At 53.0% G+C, this 22,476-nt stretch overlaps 1 protein-coding gene across 1 annotated transcript; it reads right to left on the bottom strand.

The window, feature by feature from the left end:
• Window positions 1-2,988: 2,988 nt before the first annotated feature.
• Window positions 2,989-21,634, bottom strand: LOC139832584 (uncharacterized). Its single transcript, XM_071822374.1, has 5 exons — window positions 21,402-21,634; window positions 21,101-21,323; window positions 19,656-19,964; window positions 19,096-19,364; window positions 2,989-3,345 (listed from the first exon to the last, which is right to left on the bottom strand). Exons 1-5 carry the CDS (start codon window positions 21,615-21,617, stop codon window positions 2,989-2,991), a joined length of 1,374 nt encoding a protein of 457 aa, XP_071678475.1. The 5' UTR covers window positions 21,618-21,634.
• Window positions 21,635-22,476: the final 842 nt, after the last annotated feature.

Below are 22,476 nucleotides of genomic sequence, written 5' to 3'. Positions count from 1 at the left end.
CTGAACTTGTCCACGTGGACACATTGCGGTACTACCGCTCGCGGTACCACTTGAGGTACCGCAATAGGGTCCAGACCATACTGGATCCCAAGCGGTACCCGAGCGGTACCAGAGCGGCACTACCGTAACGTGTTACGGTACTTGAGCGGTACCGTGGGCGGTACTACCGCTGTCAAGCGGTACTACCGCTCATGGTACCGTAAAGGTACCGTAACGAGTACTGTGGGACTATCTCATGCGAAAACCTCCGAGCGGTATCTCAGAGCGGTACCAGTAGGGGTAGCGGTACTACCGCTCCTGGTACCGGTAGTACCGCTATGGCTAAAACAGCTTTTCCTCTTTTCCTCTCCTACCATGTTACCTCGCGACACACACAAAACCAGAAACCCTAAGTACTACGCTTCGGTCTTCTGATCATAATGCATTCAGCGAGGGTACCGTACATACTGCAAACCTATCAATGACAAACTTTGTGCACGGTTAGAATTGTTCGAGTGTTGTTACCAAACACACAAAACACGGGATATGGATCTTGCTCTTACAAACTCCATAATCTACAAGAGATTACAATCATAACCTATGCCAAGTACTACATGATGCACACACTGTAAATATTACATCATGGAGGAGGAATAGACTACTTTAATAACATCACTAGAGTAGCACATAGATGATATTCAACTAGATCACAAAGAGAGAGATGAACCACATAGCTACGGTAGAGCCCTCAGCCCCGGGGGAGAACTACTCCCTCCTCATCATGGAGACAATGATGCGATGAAGATGGCGGTGGTGTCGATGGAGATGCCTTCCGGGGGCACTTCCCCGTCCCGGTAGGGTGCCGGAACAGAGACTTCTGTCCCCCGAATTGGAGTTTCGCGATGGCGGCGGCATCCCTGGAGTCTTTCTGGAGTTTCTTCAATCCGTGTCAAAGTTTTAGGTCACGAGGGGTTAAATAGGCGAAGAGGCGGAGTCGGAAGGGCGCCAGGGCTCCCTCCCCATAGGCCGGCGCGGCCAGGGTGGAGCCCGCGCGGCCCTATGGTGTGGGGCCCCCCTAGCCCATCTCCGTCTCCCCTTCGGACTTCTGGAACCTTCCCGGAAAAATAAGATATTTGGTCTTTGTTTCGTCGAATTCTGAGAATATTGCCCGAACAGCCTTTCTGGAACCAAAAACAGCAGAAAACAGGAACTGGCACTGTGGCATCTTGTTAATAGGTTAGTTCCGGAAAATGCATAATAATGACATAAAGTGTGTATAAAACATGTGAGTATCATCATAAAAGTAGCATGGAACATAAGAAATTATAAATACGTTTGAGACGTATCAGGCGGCTTCGCCTAACTCGCATTCGTGAGCTTTCTTGTAGTCTCCGGATATGGTGATCATACCATTGGGACCTGGAATCTTGAGCTTGTTGTAGATGTAGCACGCTCTTGCGTGAAACTTGTGGTAGGTGGGCCTGCCGAAGATGACGTGGTAGGAGCTCTTGAAGGGCACGACCTCAAACGTGATCATCTCTTCGCAGAAATTATTAACATCGCCGAAGGCCACGGGAAGTCTGATGCTTCCCAGGGGGTTTGCTTTCTTACCCGGAACCACGCCGTGGAACTCGGTGTTGCTGTGCTTGAGTTGTTCCTTGGTAAGCTGCATTCTCTCCAGAGTCTCCAGGTACATGGTGTTCAAGCTGGCTCCGCCGTCCATGAGGCACTTGGAGAAATCATACCCGTCTATGCGGGGACTTACAACCAAGGCATAGCACTCTTTCGGAATGATGGTGGGGTGATCCGACCTATCAAACGTACACGGAGTTTCAAACCACCTGACATACTGCGGCACAGTCGGAACTGTGGCATTCAGGATCCTGAGCGATGACTTGCTGGCGCGGATTGTCGGGGTTCCGAGAAAGATGTGGTATGCACGAGAACTCTTTTTGACGAAGGGGTTGGATTTGTTAGCTACGGAACCCTCCTTGGGATCCGGCGAAGCGTCATCCTCATCCATCGCCTCGGAACTGTCCTCGTCCTTTTCCTTGTTTTTGCCCTTGCCTCCTTTGCCGCGTGGGCGGTGCTTCCGGGCTCGCTTGTAGCATGCTTCTGGGTCGACCTTTTAAGTCATTGACCCACTTGCAGTTGCGGTTGGTGTGTGAGGATTTGCCGGTAGCCGGATCCATATGGGCCAGGCACGGCATGTCCCTGTATTCTTCGTAGGTTTGGGGAGCGCGGAACCCAGCAGCTGTGACCTCGTAAGCGCGCTGTTGGCCCCTGCCGGCTCCGCCCCCATGTCCGTGGCCTCTTCCGCCTCCTTGACCTCCGCGTTGGAACTCTATGGTGACCATGTCGGATCCGCCGCTCCTCTGGTCATCGGGGGGATTCTTCCGCTTGTTGTTGTTGCTAGTGCCGCCATTATCGCGGTTTTTCTTCTGCTGATGAAGGGGTAAGGCTATAGCGGCAAGTTCTCCACCAGCGTCGTCGTCAGCGGCGGTGTGATTACTTGCGATGCCGATCATGTCATCCAACGTAAGATTGTTTTCATTGATCAGGTAGGTGAGCTTGTGCCGGAGCAATCCTCCTCTCCGCAATCCACCGATGAAGGCGTGCATAGCTGTGCGATTATCCACGTTTTCGCACTCTGTCGTGGTATCGTCACGGCATATGCCATAGGGTGGCTAAAGAGAGTGGTTCCTAGTACGGTCTACGGTGGTATCCGGATGTGGGTATGGGCACAAGCGACACGGCGACGTACCCAGGTTCAAGGCCCTCCTGTGGAGGTAACACCTCTACTCCTGCTCTGAGTGTATATGCTATATCACAGTACAATGGTGCTCCTGGAGCTGTATCCGGCTGCGAGGGGAGGCTAGAGGTAGACAAAGGTTTCTCTCCCCGAGCGGAGCTAAGTGTAAAACTGAGAAGTGTTTGATCGTCCCCGCGTGTAGGAGGGGTTGGCCAGCTTATATAGACGCTGGCATTTTACATAGAAGTCCCTATGACCTACTGGCCGGCTCCGCCGACTCTGACTTTGCCGCTCCTTCCCGAGGCGCTATCGTCGTCGCCGTAGTGGCCTGCCCATCCTTCCTGCTGAAGTAAGCGGCGATAGGGCATGTCAGGCGTCGTGGAGGAGGTGTCCCTGTCGATTCGGTAGCATGTAGCTGTACGACGTAACCTAGGCCACGATGACCTGTCAGGCACGGGGCACTGTTGCTCCACAGTGCCCCTTACTTTACGGGAGATGAGATCAGCGTGGACTTCTGCACCCGGATCGCCTTTCCAGTTCCTTCTCCTGCAAGGCTCACCACCCGGGAGCCGGGTCAGGGAGAGGCAGACCAAGCTGGACATGGCTTGTAGAAGCTGGCCCAGCCACAGCGCAGATGGCTATGGCTAGACCAGTGTAGGGCTGGGGTTAGCCGGCCTGCGTGCAGCCGGCCACGGCGCTAGCCGGTAGCGCCTCAGCCGGCCTTTGCCGCGGACCTGCCGGCCTCAAACCAACAGTTCCCAGTCCTTTGCCATACCCGGGGTCTTCCGCCCCCCCCCCCCCCCCGACATTATCCCCTGAAGCTAGCGAGGTCCTGCGTAGAGAAGGACCTGGGCAGGTTACCCTGGCTGCATAGTCGTTGATCCCATAGCTTTTATTCGAGAAGCACTGTAGCGGCCGGCTAGGGATTTTCCTCCAGCCGGCTGCGCCCTTTTCCGGCTTGTCCGTCCGGCTGTCGCTCGAGCCGGACGCCACTTTGTTTTTGCGGATTTGATTTTTACAAGTGTTGGAGATGTTTCCGGCTTGTCGAGAAGTCGTGGGCCGGTTCTAGATGATCACGTCCGGCTGCAACATGGGCGCGCCGGAGTCTCCGCCACCTCGAGTCTTGCGCCACGACTTGACCGGCTCTGAAGGAATCTTTCTGTCACGTCGCTTCGCCTGGTCACATGAATGTCCCCCCAAGATCTTCTGCGGATGTGGGTGATACGTCTCAAACGTATCTATAATTTCTTATGTTCCATCCTAGTTTTATGACAATACTCACATGTTTTATATACACTTTATATCATTTTGATGCATTTTCCGGCACTAACCTATTAACAAGATGCCGAAGCATCAGTTCCTGTTTTCTGCTGTTTATGGTTTTAGAAATCCTACACAGGAAATATTCTCGGAATTGGATGAAACAAAAGCCCGCGGTCTTATTTTCCACGGAGCCTTTCAGAAGTCCGAAGAGGAGACGAAGAGGGGCGACGAGGCGGCCACACCATAGGGGGGCGCGGCCCCACCCCTGGCCGCGCCGCCTTATGGGGTGGGCCCCTCGAGCGTCCCCCAACTCTGCCCCTTTGCCTATAAAATCTCTCCATCGCGAAAACCCTAGTACCGAGAGCCACGATACGAGAAAACATACTGGGACGCCGCCGCCGTCAATCCCATCTCGGGGGATTCTGAAGATCGCCTCCGGCACCCTGCCGGAGAGGGGAATCATCACCGGAGGGCTCTACATCACCATGCCCGCCTCCGGACTGATACGTGAGTAGTTCATCCTTGGACTATGGGTCCATAGCAGTAGCTAGATGGTTGTCTTCTCCTCTTGTGCCATCATGTTTAGATCTTGTGAGCTACCTATCATGATCATGATCATCTATTTGTAATGCTACATGTTGTGTTTGTTGGGATCCGATGAATATGGAATATTATGTCAAGTTGATTATTGATCTATCATATCTGTGTTGTTTATGATCTTGCATGCTCTCCGTTGCTAGTAGAGGCTCTAGCCAAGTTGATACTTGTAACTCCAAGAGGGAGTATTTATGATCGATAGTGGGTTCATGCCTCCATTGAATCTGAGACAGTGACAGAAAGTTCTAAGGTTATGGATGTATTGTTGCCACTAGGGATAAAACATCAATGCTTTGTCTAAGGATATTTGTATTGTTTACATTACGCACAGTACTTAATGCAATTGTCTGTTGTTTGCAACTTAATACTGGAAGGGGTGCGGATGCTAACCCGAAGGTGGACTTTTTAGGCATAGATGCATGATGGATAGCGGTCTATGTTCTTTGTCGTAATGCCCTAAGTAAATATCATATTAGTCATCATGATATGTATGTGCATTGTTATGCCCTCTCTATTTGTCAATTGCCCAACTGTAATTTGTTCACCCAGCATGCTATTTATCTTATTGGAGAGACACCACTAGTGAACTCTGGACCCCGGTCCATTCTTTTACATCTGAAATACAATCTACTGCAATCACTGTTCTCTGTTGTTCTTTGCAAACAAGCATAATTTTCCACACCATACGTTTAATCATTTGTTTTCAGCAAGCCGGTGAGATTGACAACCTCACTGTTAAGTTGGGGCAAAGTATTTTGATTGTGTTGTGCAGGTTCCACGTTGGCGCCGGAATCCCTGGTGTTGCGCTGCACTACACTCCTTCACCAACAACCTTCACGTGGCCTTCATCTCCTACTGGTTCGATAACCTTGGTTTCTTACTGAGGGAAAACTTGCTGCTGTACGCATCACACCTTCCTCTTGGGGTTCCCAACGGACGTGTGCTTTACCGTCACAAGCAACTCTTTTTCTGGCGCCGTTGTCGGGGAGATCAAGACACGCTGCAAGGGGAGTCTCTCACATCCAATCTCTTTACTTTGTTTATTGTCTTGCTTTACTTTATTTTATTTTCTGTTTTGTTTGCTTTCTTTATATCAAAAACACAAAAAAATAGTTACTTGTTTTACTTTACTTAATTTCGTTTGCTTTACTTATTATTATTATTATTGTTAAAATGAATACTCCTGAGAACACTAAGTTGTGCGACTTCACTAGCACAAATAATAATGATTTCATATGCACTCCTATTGCTCCACCTGCCTCTACAGCAGAATTTTATGAAATTAAACCTGCTTTACTAAATCTTGTTATGAGAGAGCAATTTTCTGGTGTTAGTACTGATGATGCTGCTGCCCATCTTAATAATTTTGTTGAACTTTGTGAAATGCAAAAGTATAAGGATGTAGATGGGGACATTATAAAACTGAAATTGTTCCCTTTCTCCTTAAGAGGAAGAGCTAAAGATTGGTTGCTATCTTTGCCTAAGAATAGTATTGATTCATGGACTAAATGTAAAGATGCTTTCATTGGAAGATATTATCCTCCTGCTAAAATTATATCTTTGAGAAGTAGCATTATGAATTTTAAGCAATTGGATAATGAACATGTTGTCCAAGCATGGGAAAGAATGAAATCTTTGGTAAAGAATTGCCCTACCCATGGACTAACTACTTGGATGATCATCCAAACCTTTTATGCAGGATTAAATTTTTCTTCGAGGAACCTATTGGATTCAGCTGCTGGAGGTACTTTTATGTCCATCACTTTGGGTGCTGCAACAAAGCTTCTTAATGATATGATGATCAATTACTCTGAATGGCACACTGAAAGGACTCCTCAAGGTAAGAAGGTAAATTATGTTGAAGAAACCACCTCCTTGAGTGATAAGATTGATGTTATTATGTCTATGCTTGTTAATGGTAGATCTAATGTTGATCCTAATAATGTTCCTTTAGCTTCATTGGTTGCTCAAGAACAGCATGTTGATGTGAACTTCATTAAAAATAGTAATTTCAACAACAATGCTTATAGGAATAATTTTGGTAACAACAACTATATGCCATATCCTTCTAATAGTGGTAATTCTTATGGTAGATCTGTTTTGCCTAGTGAGGAAAATATGATAGAAATTGAAAGAGCTACTAAGAGCTTTATGCAATCAAAGTATGAGCAAAATCAATTGTTTACTAAAACTATGAATGAACAATCTGCCTTGTTGAAAAATATAGGGAATCAACTTGAAAATTTGAGGAAATTTCTGGTTTGCAAACTAAACTTTCAAATGCTGAAAACCGAATCTCATACATGTCTGAGTCACAAGCTTCTTTAATTAATAAAATGGCTACTAAACCTGAGGATAATTATAACAAAATTCTTACTACAGCAAACGCTATACAAGTTCGAATTAATGACAATATTAGAATGATGGCTGAATTGCATGCTAGGTGGGAAAGAGAAGAAAATCTTGCTAAAGAGAATAATATAGCTAAAGTTTGGACTATTACCACCACTAGTAATGTTGATACTTCACATGTTGCTAAACCTCCTACTATCAATGGTAAAATAATTGGTGTTGGCCATAATTCTACTTCTAATACAAGCATGCAAAACTGCCTGAAACTGCTGAAACTGTTTGTGATAAAAGTGCTGAAATTTTTCAGAGTATTGGGGACAATGGTCCCATTGCTTTAGATCATAATGGTTTTGATTTTGATAATTGTAATATCTCTGAAGTTATCAAGTTCTTGCAAAAACTTTCTAGAAGTCCTAATGCTAGTTCTATAAACTTGGCCTTTACAAAACATATTACAAATGCTCTCATTAAAGCTAGAGAAGAGGAATTAAAACTTGAAGCTTCTATTCCTAGGAAGTTAGAAGATGGTTGGGAGCCCATCATTAAGATGAAGGTCAATGATTTTGATTGTAATGCTTTATGTGATCTTGGTGCAAGTATTTCTGTTATGCCTAAGAAACTCTATGATATGCTTGACTTGCCACCATTGAAATATTATTATTTGGATGTTAATCTTGCTGATAATTCTATAAAGAAACCTTTGGGGAGGATTGACAATGTTCACATTACGGTTAACAATAACCTTGTCCCCGTTGATTTTGTTGTCTTGGATATTGAATGCAATGCATCTTGTCCTATTATCTTGGGAAGACCCTTTCTTCGAACTGTTGGTGCTATTATTGATATGAAAGAAGGAAATATTAAATATCAATTCCCTCTTAAGAAAGGTATGGAACACTTCCCTAGAAAGAGAATGAAGTTGCCTTTTGATTCTATTATTAGAACAAATTATGATGTTGATGCTTCTTCTCTAGATGTTACTTGATTTACACTTTCCGCGCCTAGATGAAAGGCGTTAAAGAAAAGCGCTTATGGGAGACAACCCATTATTTTATTTATGCAATTTTTGTTTTATATTTGAGCCAAGGTGCTCGTTACTACTGTATCAATACCTTCGTATCTTTACTTTATTGCATTGTTGTGCCAAGTAAAGTCTTTGATAGTTGATACTAGATTTGGATTTCTGCGCAGAAACAGATTTCTAGCTGTCACGAATTTGAGTATATCTATCTGTAGGGGAGTCTAAAAAATCTGCGAAAATTCATGAGTAATCCTCAGATATGTATGCAACTTTCATTCAATTTGAGCTTCTTCATATGAGCATGTTAAGTGCCTCGAAAAAATTTGTCTTTACAGACTGTTCTGTTTTGACAGATTCTGCCTTTTATTTCACATTGCCTCCTTTACTGTGTTTGAGTGGATTTCTTTGCTCCATTAAATTTCAGTAGCGTTGGGTAATGTCCAGAAGTGTTGGGAATGATTGTGTCCTCTCTGAACATGTGAATTTTTGATTATGCACTAACCCTCTAATGAGATTGTTTTGAGTTTGGTGTGGAGGAAGTTTTCAAGGATCAAGAGAGGAGGATGATATAATATGATCAAGAAGAGTGAAAAGTCTAAGCTTGGGGATGCCCCCGTGTGGTTCATCCCTGCATATTTCAAGAAGACTCAAGCATCTAAGCTTGGGGATGCCCAAGGCATCCTCTTCTTCATCAACCACATATCAGGTCACCTCTAGTGAAACTATATTTTTATTCCGTCACATCTTATGTCCTTTACTTGGAGCGTCTGTATGTTTTTATTTTTGTTTGTGTTTGAATAAATTCGGATCCTAGCATTCATTGTATGGGATAAATACACGCTCCACTTTTTCATATTGAACACTGGTGTTCTTAGTACTTTTAATGTTCATGGCGAAGGTTGAAAGCCGCTTCATTCATTGCTATTTGGTTGGAAACAGAAAATGCTTCATGTGGTAATTGGTATATGGTCTTGAATAATTTGATACTTGGCAATTGTTTTGAGCTCTCAAATAGATCATGTTTAAGCTCTTGCATCATGTAGATTAAACCTATTAGTGGAGAACTACCGTAGAGCTTGTTGAAATTTGGTTTGCATGATTGGTCTCTCTAAAGTCTAGATATTTTCTAATAAAAGTGTTTGAACAACAAGGAAGACAGTGTAGAGTCTTATAATTCTTGCAATATGTTATTATGTAAGTTTTGCTGTATCGGTTCATACTTGTGTTTGCTTCAAACAACCTTGCTAGCCAAAGCCTTGTACTGAGAGGGAATGCTTCTCGTGCATCCAAAACCTTGAGCCAAAACTTATGCCATTTGTGTCCACCATAACTACCTACTATGTGGTATTTTTCTGCCATTTCAGAGTAAATTGCTTGCGTGCTACCTTTAAAAATTTCATTCCTTGTCTTTGCAATACATAGCTCATGGGAAAGTATCCTAAAAACTATTGTGGTAAAGAATATGTCGCTTATGTATCTTATTTCTTATAAGTTGCTTGTTGAGCGGTAACCATGTTTCTGGGGACGCCATCAACTGTTACACCTTTGTTGAATATCATGTGAGTTGCTATGCATGTTCGTCTTGTCTAAAGTAAGGGATATTTGCCATGAGTTGAATGGTTTGAGTATGCATATTGTTAGAGAAGAACATTGGGCCGCTAACCAAAGCCATGTATCATGGTGGAAGTTTCAGCTTGGACATTAATCCTGAAATCTCTTATGAGAACATTATCTGTTGTTGAATGCTTAAAGTATTAAAGAGGAGTCCATTATTTGTTTTCTATGTTGTCCCGGTATGGATGTCCTCAAGTTGAGATTTATCAAAATCGAGATATCAAATGCGATTTATCTCCTTAGACCTTTGTACAGGTGGCATAGAGGTACCCCTTTGTGACACTTGGTTGAAACATATGTAATGCAATAATAATCCATGGAAATCCGAGCTAATTAGGACAAGGTGCGAGCACTATTGGTATTCGATGCATGAGGCTTGCAACTTATAGGATGTTTTATGCATAGCACATATGAATTATTACTACCGTTGACAAAATTGTTTCCATTTTTTCAAAATAAAAAGCTCTAGCACATGAGTAATCCCTGCTTCCCTCTGCGAAGGGCCTTTCTTTTACTTTATGTTGAGTCAGTTTACCTACTTCTTTCTATCTTAGAAGCAAACACTTGTGTCAACTGTGTGCATTGATTCTTACATACTTGCTTATTTGCACTCATCATATTACTTTGTGTTGACAATTATCCATGAGATATACATGTTGAAGTTGAAAGCAACTGCTGAAACTTATATCTTCCTTTGTGTTGCTTCAAAACCTTCTTTTAAGAATCTATTGCTTTATGAGTTAACTCTTATGCAAGACTTGTTGATGCTTGTCTTGAAAGTACTATTCATGAAAACTCTTTGCTATATGATTCAGTTGTTTAGTCATTATCTTTACCATTGCTTTGAATCACTTCATTCATCTCATATGCTTTACAATAGTATTGATCAAGATTATGATAGTAGCATGTCACTTCAGAAATTATCCTTGTTATCGTTTACCTACTCGAGGGCGAGTAGGAACTAAGCTTGGGGATGCTTGATACGTCTCAAACGTATCTATAATTTCTTATGTTCCATGCTAGTTTTATGACAATACTCACATGTTTTATATACACTTTATATCATTTTGATGCATTTTCCAGCACTAACCTATTAACAAGATGCCGAAGCGCCAGTTCCTGTTTTCTGCTGTTTTTGGTTTTAGAAATCCTACACAGGAAATATTCTCGGAATTGGACGAAACAAAAGCCGACGGTCTTATTTTCCACGGAGCCTTCCAGAAGTCCAAAGAGGAGACGAAGAGGGGCGACGAGGCGGCCACACCATAGGGGGGCGCGGCCCCACCTGATGGGGATATGCCCATAGGGGGTGGGTCGCCAGTCCCAGTCGCCATGAAGATAGAGGCTTGGGTGGATCGCCAGTCGCCTAAGCGACTGGGCCCTAAGGCGACTGGGCCGTGATCCCAAGGAGGAGGTCCACACGGCTGGACAAGAAGATTACTTGCGAGAGGGATAGCGGATCCCGGATTAGTAGCAACTGATATGATTCGGAGTTATCTCCATGTAACCCTAGGCCGGGGGTGCTTATATAAACCCCCGAGCTTAAACCCTAGAGGACACCTTACTCGAGATCCAATCTCCCCCTGTAAGCTCTCGGCGTAGCCGCCGACTGAGCCCCCCCATTGTAATTCTCCACTGAGCAATAAAGATCTAGCAGGACGTAGGCCTTTTACTCTCCGGAGGGGCTGAACCTGGGTAAAACCCTTGCGTCTCTTGCACCTCGACCCGTAGATGGCAATGTTCCCTTCCCCTCGCATCAATGAAGTGCTACCCCCTGTAGCATCTGCCGTGGTTACATCCACGACAGTGGCGCCCACCGTGGGGCATGGGACATCAAGCCTTCGAGCTACGGCGAGGCCCTACTCGCCAGTTCGGCGGCCGGTTGCTTCCGGCAGGATGATCGCCACCGGCAATTTCTTCCACATCCAGCCAAGCACCTACCGGCCCGCCTCGTCACCTCTCACACACGCCTGGATGGTGCCGATCGGCTCCATCAACCTCTTCGTTGGGCTCGCCGGCGTCAGCGATCCCTCTGAGCCTCGCCCCAGTCGCTCACACGACCCCTTCGCGCCCGGGCAGCTCCTCACCGCTACTCGCCCGGTCACCGGCGAGGTATACGCGGAGGCTGAGGCGGCCCTGGGAGACGATGCCGAGTCGGCGGTCGTGGCACCGACCGCTAACTCCACCGTTGCCTCGGCAGCCACCGACTCCGCCGACACCGCTCCAGTCGCCGATTCCGCCGACACCATCCCGGCCATCAAATCCATCATCGCTGCGATCGACGCCGACTTCACCGACATCATCGCTACAACGTCGGTTGCGGGATCCACCGCTGCGTCCCCGACTGCCCGCTCCATCGCCACGGCATCGACCAAGGACTCTATCTCCCTGGTCTCCCACCCGAGCGACTTCGAAGGTGGCTTCGAGGACGACTCCATCCTCTCCCTCTTCGGCAGCGATTACGACTCGGACTGCCGAGGCCCCGCGTTACCGCTACCCGACCGCAGTCTTCATGGCAGGGGGTGAAGGAGAGATCCCGATCGACGCCTTCACCACTCCCCTCCCCGCACCCGCCACCGCGACCGAGATCGAGGCGCACCGGGCGGCCCTCGAGGAGCGAGAGGAAAAAGGAGCTCGCCGAAAGGCAGAAATTCCGCCTCGAGCAAGATGAAGTAAGGGCCGTGTCCCACTATCGTCAGCAGCGAAACCGCCGGCGCATGGAGCGCGCCCGCGCGAGCGACTTTCCCAGCGCACGCCTTAACTTCGACGACCCAGACGGAGAAATCCGGGTCGCCGAGTCCAAACCCTGACATCCCGGAAGGAAGTCGGGCTGCTGCAGATAGAACAGCGCGCGGAGCACCACCGCCACCCCCACCACCACCACCCGAAGTTCCTCGGGCAGAGGTCGACGCCAACGGCCTACCACTGCACTCGTCTCCAGCCGACAACGTGGCAGCAGCGCAGCCCGTCCTCGCAAGAATCCCGAAACGGGAGACGGCGCGATCCTCGTCCAGCACGCCAAGGCTTTGGTAGCCAAGGCATTGGAGCAGCAGCACGCCGCAGCCGACTCGCAGGGGCGACTCTATTCGCGCACATCCGCCAGTCGCGCGGCGTCGTCAGACGCGGCAAACCGCGCAATCGTCAACGCCAACAACGGCCCGCCGCCAGCACCGCGCGCGGCCCACTCGTCTAACAACCGAGTCGAGCCGCGCCCCGCGCGGGTGATGGTCGCCGCTAACGGGCAGCCAGTCGACGCCCGAACCCACATCGTCAACGACCAAGAATGGCGGGCGCGCAATCGATTGAACGACCGCCACGCCGATGAAGCCCCGCGCCAGAGCGCGTTCACCCGAATCGGCCCCGCTTGCTTCGGGCCGATGATTAGAGGCGAGCCGTACCCTGTGGGGTTCAAAGGACCCCGCGACATCGAGAAGTACGATACAAGCATTGACCCCACTGTCTGGATCGACTCGTACGCCATGGCAATAGGGATCCAGGGCCACTCCGAGTTACTCGCAGCGCGATACCTGCCCCTCATGATGGACGGCGTCAATCGCCATTGGTTCAACACCCTCACCGTCAACAGCATCGACTCCTGGGAAGAAGCCCGCGCCGCGTTCATCCAGCACTTCGCCAGCGCATACACCCGTGCCACAACCATAGAAGACCTAGATCGCTGCGTCCAAGGCCCGCGCGAGTCGACCCGCCCGGTGGGTGCAGCGCTGGCAGGACATGTGGACGACCTCCGGCGGCATCGGCACGGACACGGCAATCTACTGCTTCCGACGCTGCTGCCGGTGCGAACCACTAAGCGCCAAGCTCCGTCGCGTCGGCGAGGACAATATCTCAATCTCCGAGCTCTTCGACATCGCCACCCGCTACGCCGATGAAGACCCTACGCCGACTCGGACGACGAGTACGGTCAACGACGCAATCGCCGCCCTGCGCACACGGAGCCTCGGCGTGGCGACTACCGTTTCGCCGGCCGGTCCAACAACGGCAAGCGCCGCGGAGAGGGAGGACACAACGAGCTAGTTGCTACCACCGATTACGAGCAGCGCGAGCCAAAATCGTTTCGGCGCGACACTCGTCCACCTCGGGAGGATCGGCCTCAGCCCAAGCGCTTCGACGCCCGCAGCCTCCTAGACGCACCATGCATCTATCACAGCAAGGAGGGCAAGCCCGCCAACCACACGACGGGAAATTGCTACTCCCTGAAGCAGATAGAAAGAGCTCGCCGCGCCAAGGAAAACGACGGCGGCAACCAGCACAAGGAGCGCGCCAAGGACCAAGACCAGCACAAGGGAGAGGGCTTCGGTCGCAGCGCCGGCTCGCTCCACACCTTCACCGGGGTCGGCGACAGGCGGGACAGAAGGTCCTCGCAAGGGCAGTGGCGGTACACGCAGTCATACTTTCCGACGTACCCCGGTGGCTCAACCGGTCCGAGCAAAGCATCACCTGGAGCCGCGAAGATCACGCCCCCGCATCGAGTACCCGGGCGAGTGGCGCTAGTCGTCGGGCCCAAGGTCGCCGACTACGGCTACCAAAACCCTGATGGACGGGGAAGCTCCATCAACATCATGTACTACGACACCTTCCAGCGGCTTGGCCTGCCGGACTCACGCCTTGAGAACACCAAGGTCACGTTCCACGGCATCGTCCCCGGGCGGAAGGCCTGCCCGAGCGGCCCGGTGACGCTGCCCGTCACCTTCGGCACGCCCGTGAACTACCGTACCGAGCGGATAACGTTCGAGGTGGTGAACTTCAAAAGCTCTTACCATTGCGTACTCGGCCGACAAGCGTTCGCCCGCTTCATGGCGACCCCACACTACGCGTACAACATGATGAAGATGCCAGGGCCTCGAGGCGTCATCACCGTCCATGGCGACCCGGAGATGGCATTGGAATGTGAGGACGACAGCGCCAAGCTCGCCGACGCCGTCATCGCCGACGAACAAGACAACTCCGCCGAGCTCGCCAAGTACCCAGTCGACCGCAACGACCCCGCCATCCTGGAGAAGCCAACCGAGCTCGACTCGTCCGCAGCAACCTTCAAGGCCGCAGCAGGCACCCGCCAAGTAGATCTTGTAGAAAACGATCCAAGTAGGCAAGTTACCATTGGGACGGGCCTGTCCGCCCAATAGGAAAGCGCGCTCATCAAGTTCCTCCGTGAGAATCGAGATATCTTTGCATGGAAACCATCTGACATGCCAGGTGTCCCGAGAGAACTTGCTGAGCACAAATTACATGTCGATCCCACCGCGCGACCCGTTAGGCAGGCAATGCGCCCTGTGGGAGAAGAACGGCGACGCGCAATCGCCGAAGAAGTAAACCGGCTGCTCGCTGCCGGCTTCATCATAGAAATCAAGCACCCGAAATGGCTGGCAAACCCAGTCCTAGTGCTAAAGAAGAACAAGACGTGGCGAATGTGTATCGATTACACAAGCCTCAACAGCGCGTGCCCCAAGGACCCATTCGTCCTACCGCGAATCGACCAGATTATCGACGCGGTCGCCGGGTCCGAGTCGCTATGCTTCCTTGATGCATACTCCGGGTACAATCAAATAAAGATGGCCAAGGAAGACCAAGAGAAGACTGCATTCATCACACCCCTAGGCGCCTACTGCTACACGTCCATGACCTTCGGCCTCAAGAACGCCGGAGCAACGTACCAGCGGTGCATGAACAGCTGCTTAGAAAGCCAGATCGGCCGCAACGTGCATGTCTACATCGACGATGTGGTGGTCAAATCGACTCGACAGACCGACCTCGTCAGCGACCTCGCCGAAACATTCGCCAACTTACGGCGGTGCAAGATCAAGCTCAACCCTTTGAAGTGCACCTTCGGGGTTCCATCAGGACAGCTGCTAGGCTACGTCGTCTCCAAGCGAGGCATCGAACCTAACCCGGAGAAGACACTGGCGGTCATGCGCACCAAGCAGCCAGCATGCCTAGTCGACGCGCAAAAACTCGCCGGTCGAGTCGCCGCCCTCAGTCGCTTCATACCCCGGCTCGGAGACAAGGCCATGCCACTATACCGCTTGCTCAAGAAGTCGGAATCATTCCGGTGGACAGACGAGGCGCAGCGGGCCCTAGAGGAACTCCAGCACGCCCTCTCGAATGCCCCTATCCTCGCGGCCCCGCTGCCAAAAGAAACCATGCTCCTATACGTCGCCGCGTCGAACCGCGCTATAAGTGCAGTCATGGTCGTCGAACGGAAGGAGGAAGGAAGGGAGCAAGCGGTACAACGCCCGGTCTACTACATCGGCGAAGCCTTAATCGAATCCAAGCAACGGTATCCACACTACCAGAAGCTGGTGTACGCCGTCCTCGGGGCCCAGCCGGCGGCGGCCCCTTACTTCCACGAGCACCCCATCAAGGTAGTCGCCTCAACACCACTCGCCGACATCATCCGCAACCGCGACGCAACTGGCCGGATCGCCAAGTGGGCAGTCGAGCTCGGCGTCCACAACATCACCTACGAGTCACGCCACGCCATCAAATCTCAAGCACTCGCCGACTTCCTCGCCGACTGGGAAGAGGCCCAGCAGCCAAGCTCCCCCGCGGACCTCAAACATTGGACGTTGCACTTCGACGGTTCTAAAAACCTCGAAGGAGCAGGCGCGGGAGTCGTCCTCACATCACCAAAGGGCGACACAGTGAAGTACGTCCTGCAACTCAGATTCGAGCCATGCACCAACAACCTGGCCGAGTACGAAGGCGCTCTGCACGGCATGCGAGTCGCAAACGAGATGGGCGCAACACGGCTGCGCTGCCTCGGCGATTCCGACCTAGTCGCCAGCCAAACTTCCGGCACCTGCGACGCCACAGACGCCAACATGATCGCATACAAACGCGCCGTCGACCAAGCCGGCGCTAGCTTCGCCGGTCACGTCGTCGAGTGGGTTGACAGCGCAGAACGAAGAAGCCGACGCGCTAGCCAGAATCGGGTCCAAGCGACTTCAACCTCCTCCGGGCGTCGTCCTGGACATCCTCAGCCACCCCTCGGTGCGCGCACCGCGCGAGCTGGACATTGCCGAGCCACCTGCTCCCGACTCCGCCTTAGTCGCACTCGCCGTCGACAGCACCGATTGGACCGAGCCATACATAAGCTACCTCGAGAGCCGGAGCACTGCCGATGGATGAAACCAAAGCACGCGCCATCGTGCGCAGATGCAAGTCCTTCACCATCATCAACAATGAGCTATACAAGCGCAGTGTCTCGGGAGTGTTCCAACGATGCGTCACCACGGCGGAAGGGCGCAACATTCTGCGCGACATCCACGCAGGGGACTGCGGCCACCACGCAGGCGCGCGGTCAATCGTCGCCAAGGCCTTTCGTCACGGCTTCTACTGGCCAACAGCCCACGAAGACGCAATCGCCCTTGTCCGTTCATGCGCCGGGTGCCAAAAGCATGCAAGCCAGTCGCACATGCCAGGATCGGCATTGAAGACCATCCCCCTCACCTTGCCCTTCGCCGTATGGGGCATGGACATGGTGGGAAAATTCAAAACGGCCCCCGGCGGATATACTCACCTCCTGGTAGCGGTGGACAAGTTCACCAAATGGGTAGAAGCAAAGCCCATAAAGAAGTGCGACGGGAAGACGGCCACAAAGTTCCTACGCGAGCTCATCTATCGGTACGGCTACCCTCACAGGATCATAACCGACAACGGCCCCAACTTCGCCAAAGGGGAGATGGCTGACTTTTGCGAAGAAAAGGGCATCCGACTCGATCTCGCCTCGATCGCCCACCCCGAGTCGAACGGCCAAGCAGAAAGGGCAAACCAGAGCATCCTGCACGGACTCAAACCACGCCTGGTCGTGCCCCTAGAGCGCGCAGCCGGCTGCTGGGCAGAGGAGCTCTCTTCAGTACTATGGGGCATCCGCACAACGCCTAACAGGTCAACCGGCTTCACGCCTTTCTTCCTGGTATATGGCGCCGAAGCCGTCATGCCCACGGACATCGCCTACGACTCACCTCGGGTCGCCAATTACGCCGAAGAAGACAACGAGCGAGCTCGCCAAGATGACATCGATCTCCTCGACGAGGCCAGAGACCTCGCACTCTCCGTAACCGCCATTTACCAGCAGGACCTCCGTCGCTACCACCCTCGCCGCGTTCGGAGTCGCTCCTTCCAAGTCGGCGATCTGGTACTCCGGCTAATCCAGGACAAGAAAGGGATGCACAAGCTGTCCCCGCCCTGGGAAGGACCATTCGCCGTCAGCCGCGTACTCGGCAACGACTCCTACTACCTCATCGACGTCCGCAAGGACGACAAAGGCGAGCCGCTCACTAAAGAGGTGGAGCGCCCTGGAACATCAACCTCCTCCGGCGGTTCTATACCTAAGGGAAAAATGTAATCCGAAAATTCAGAGGGTAATAAAAATCGCCGACCATTTTTTGATCTCAAGCTCCGACTACCTCTCCTTCACCCGCCAAATATCGTCATCTCTCATCCCGGGACATACCGGCTTAGTCGCCGCGACAAGCGACTAGGAACCGAGAGACCTCCGGTCGCCGCTGCCGGAAGAGAGAAGTCCCACGATCGGCCAAGTAGCCGGGCTAACACGGGATGGCGGCGTGACCGAGGCGCAACACCAGGCCCGGTCACCCACCATCTCTCACGCCATCGGGTGAAAACGGCGACTGGAACCCACAGCAGGGCCGCACGCTCGGCCAGCCCCACGGGCCTCGGCGACCGCCTTGTGCTGCGTTATAAAGCACACCAATGCCCTCCTCTACCTTAGGTTGGCGAATTGCGTGGCTAAGTACTTCGACTAGGGACCCCGCAAAACGGACCCGCGGCTCGCCAAGGAAAATACGCCCGCAATGATCCCCTTTGGAGTCGCCTAGCGACTGGCTCACCGAGCCACGACGAGTGGCGCGCTACATCCGAACAGCGCAAACTACACCACACCACTACTCCACCCATGAGGCTGCTATTCGTACTATAATGACTACGTACTGCGACTGGGGACGCCCAGCTCGAAAAGGAAAACAGTCAAGTCGATAGCCTTCATTGGGGTCGCAAGGCGACTGACACAGAAGGCCATGGATAGTCGGAACCAACTCCAATGCATCGCCGTCTCAAATAATGCAAAAGCAACCACCGAATCACATTTAAGCAAAAGTCATCATTCTATTTACAACTAACACCCGCTCGCGGGAAATCTAGCTACTTCTTACACAGGTACTCAGAAACTACGAGGACGACCCCGGAGCCCCTCTACGACAGGCTCGACGCCGTCATCGCCGTGACGAAATTTCGGCGTGTACACCACGACCGGATATGTAGATGCGAGCCGGCGGCAGCGGCATGGAAGAGGCGCTCCGCGGGGTAGTCCACCGGGCCCGGCTCCTTCTCCGCGTCACCGGGAGCCGCTTGGCTGGGGATATGAGTCTCCAAGTCCGCGGTCGCCAGTGCTCGGTCGGCGAAGGGGCGCACCGCATCCATCGGCCGCAGCCTTCGGCAACATCGAACTCCCCGGTCTCCGAGGGAAGCCAGCGGTGACCTCCTCCACGTCGAACCCTTCGAGTAATGCGCCGCACCATGCTCGAGCCATGGTAATGCCAACGCGGCAGGAAGAGCGACGAAGCCAGTCAACAACAGCCGGAATGTTGGACACGGCCTTGAAGACGGATGGCGTGTCCCGCGGAATCACCTCCCGCGGGCTCAGGTACTGGAGCGCGGCAAGTATCTCCCCCGCGCAGGCGATGATACGCGCGGTCGCGGTCGACAGGCATTCCCGTGGAGTCGCCGTCTCCACGAAGTCGCACGTACCTGCAGTCAACAACACAAGGAAAAGGGAAAAATGAGAACTTCCCCTTCAACGCCGACTCGCCACGCTCGGGGACTGGCCCCCGAGGCCGACTCGCCACGCTCGGGGACTGGCCCCCGAGGCCGACTCGCCACGCTCGGGGACTGGCCCCCGAGACCGACTCGCCACGCTCAGGGACTGGCCCCCGAGGCCAACTCGCCACGCTCGGGGACTGACCCCCGAGGCCGACTCGCCGTGTTCAGATACTCAAACCCCCGGCAAATAAAACAAGAAGTGCGACAACAAGAACTTACCAAGAATCTGCCGCGACATCTCCCTGACGAAAGCCTCGAAGTTGGTCTTCTCGGCCTGCACCGCCAGGACGATGCCCTCGGACGCCTCCTTCTCCGCAGCAAGTTCTTTGGCGTGCTGCTGCTTCAAGGCCGCCACCTCCTCCCGCAGAGACGCGGCAGCCCCACGTGCAGAGTCCCGCGCATCAGTCGCGGCCTCCAGCTTCACCTTGTATTCGGTGATGACGTCCTCCAGCTCCCGGCCCTTCTGCTCCAGGACCTTCGTCAATTCCGCCACCTCCGCTTTCGCCCTTTTCCGGGCCTCTTCGGCTGCTGCGCCCGGAACTCGGCTTCACGGTAGAAGGACTCCTTGACGAACCCTTCCCGAGCCTCGGCAAGAGCCTTTGCCTGCGCCTCTGCTACAAGAAAAGGAAACGGTGAGAACGAACGCCCGGGCCAGTGACACTGAATGAGGACGGCGAGTGGGCATGACTTACTGCCCAGGGCAATCAGCTTCCGGTTCTTCTGCGCCGCCTCCTCCACAAGCGCGGTCAGCCGCTTAATCTCCGCCTACGGAAACCAAACAAAAATGCCAAGGTCAACAAACAAAAAGCAAATAGAGACTCGACTCGCCCTTTCAGACCAAGTCGACCCTCGGGGACTGGGGGTGACTAGGCCACGTGTTCAGCGACACTTACCACATGCGCCTCGCCAAGCGCCGTGTGGAGCTCGGTGAAGGTCAATGAAGACGGCGGCGGATGACGCGACTCGGTCGCCCCGTCCGCTCGCATCACCGCCTCAGTCGACGGAACCTCGCCCGTCCGCGTGTCGGTGTCATGGGCGGGGCGCGGTCCCCGGCGGCCTTGGACCGGCGCTCTTTCGGTGGCTCCGACAGGCCGCCCTCCTCGACGATGTCCTCTTCAACTTCGGGTGCCTTACGCCCTCGGTCGATCCAATGTCAGTCGACTCCTCCTCCACCACAGGCGGAGCAACGTCCGGACCCGTCGCCGCACTCGCCATGCCCCCGCGAGCCATGCTGGGTAGAGGAAAAACGTTGGCGGTGGGCTCGACGTGGCTAATGCTCTCCTTCTCCGCTTGACTCCCGGCGGCGGGCTCTTCTGGAGCCGACCCCGCACCCCCAAGGTCGGACGGCGCCGCCTTCCTCTCCGCGGCTTTCTTCTTTGCCTCGGCCGCCCTCGTGGCCGCCACCCCGGCCGCGGGCGGCTTCGCCAAGGTCTTCTTCTTGGACCTACAGAGAGGCGAGGTGAGTCGACACTCAGTCCGATCGCGGGAAGGATAAATTCGACAAGAAATACTTACTTCACCGTGGGAATCGCTTTACGCCCGGACCGGCCCGAGCTCCCGCATCGATCGCGTCCTTCAAGGGACGCTGAAGCCTCATGGACCCTTCCAGAGAGTGGGGCGAGTCGCTTCGATAGCGGCTCGGCCCCTTCCTTGGAGGGCTCCGCCTTGTCCTCCGGACGGGAGGTCGCCTCCTCTTCGGCCCGCGCCCTGGGACGAGGACTCGGCACCCCTCTTCGACCCGCGCGGGAGTCTGATGAAGTCCCGCGCCTCCGAGTCCGACTCGGTGCGCTCCTCCTCCTCGTCGACCTCTTCCTCCTCGCCTTCGGTCATCTCCGGTGGTTCCTTTCCGGCGAGAGGAGGGAGGTGGTCTGCGATCTTCTGCCAACGCTGCAATCGAATCAAAGGAACAAGTCAGAAAGGAAGAAGCGCGGCTAAGCCGTGCGAAGTCGCCATGCGAAGCATTACCTGAGGCGCTGGGGTGTCTTCGGTGTAGGGCTGCAAGCCGTCCTCGAAGGAAGTAAAGGTGGCAGTGGTGATCTTAGCGAGCGCCTTCCGGTACTCGCCCTCGTCCCACTCGGTCGCCGTCGACCGGGTGCGGTCGTTCTGTCCCCGGTACTCCCACATGGGGTGAGCTCGGCACCGCAGGGGGATCAGCCGCCGGCCAAGCCAACAGTTGTACATGTCGACCGCCGTCAGGCCGTCATCTTTAGCGCACAGGTCGCTTGGCGCATATCCTTCACCACCTTCTCCTGCTCGCGCGGCAGCGACCGGACATTGAGGCGCCGCGGGACGCTCGGCTCGGGACTGTATTGGGGAATGCATACCTCGCCCGGGGGAGTGTACTCCTTGGCGTAGAACCAGAAACGACGCCACAGCGACTGCGCCTTCTTGGGGAGCGCCATGTCGATGAAGCTTTCCCCGGACTTCACCTGGAAGGTGATCCCCCCGTTCGGGATGAGTGCTTCGCTGTTCTTGCTGGCCCGAGTCGCCCGCCCGTGGAAGATGGACACCCACAGCGGGAAGTAGGGCGGACAGCCCAAGTAGCATTCGCACAGCGCCACGAACAGAGAAATCTGCTGGACGCTGTGCGGCCCGAGGTCGGAAACCTTGATGCTGTAGAAGGCCAGCAACTGCCGGAGGAAATCGGAGGTGGGGAGAGCGAACCCGCGATCGAGGAAGCTCATGAAGATCACGAACTCCCCGGGCCGTGGGAGGGGCTCCGTCTCGTTCGCCGGCGGAACCCGCCATCGCTCCTGGTTGAACTCCGGGATGACTCCGGAGGCGACGTACGGGAGGAGAGACTCCCGCGTGACCTTCGACTTGCCCCAACCCTTCGCCGCCATGGATGCGTGTGGAGTGTGGAATGAAGATGAGATAAAGAGAAGATGGGGGATGAATGCGGAGGAGTGTTGAACCCTAATCCTAGGGGCGACCCTTTATACCGCCCCGCAATCAACGGTCGAGATCTGCGCCGTCACCGGCTGAATAGCCGTTAAACTAGCCGTTAGCGGTCACGTCGAGCCCAACGGTCAACAACATG

The sequence above is a fragment of the Lolium perenne genome, chromosome 1, assembly GCF_019359855.2.
Source record: "Lolium perenne isolate Kyuss_39 chromosome 1, Kyuss_2.0, whole genome shotgun sequence".
In the NCBI taxonomy this organism is placed as follows: Eukaryota; Viridiplantae; Streptophyta; class Magnoliopsida; order Poales; family Poaceae; genus Lolium; species Lolium perenne.
This window is presented reverse-complemented; position numbering and strand designations above follow the sequence as displayed.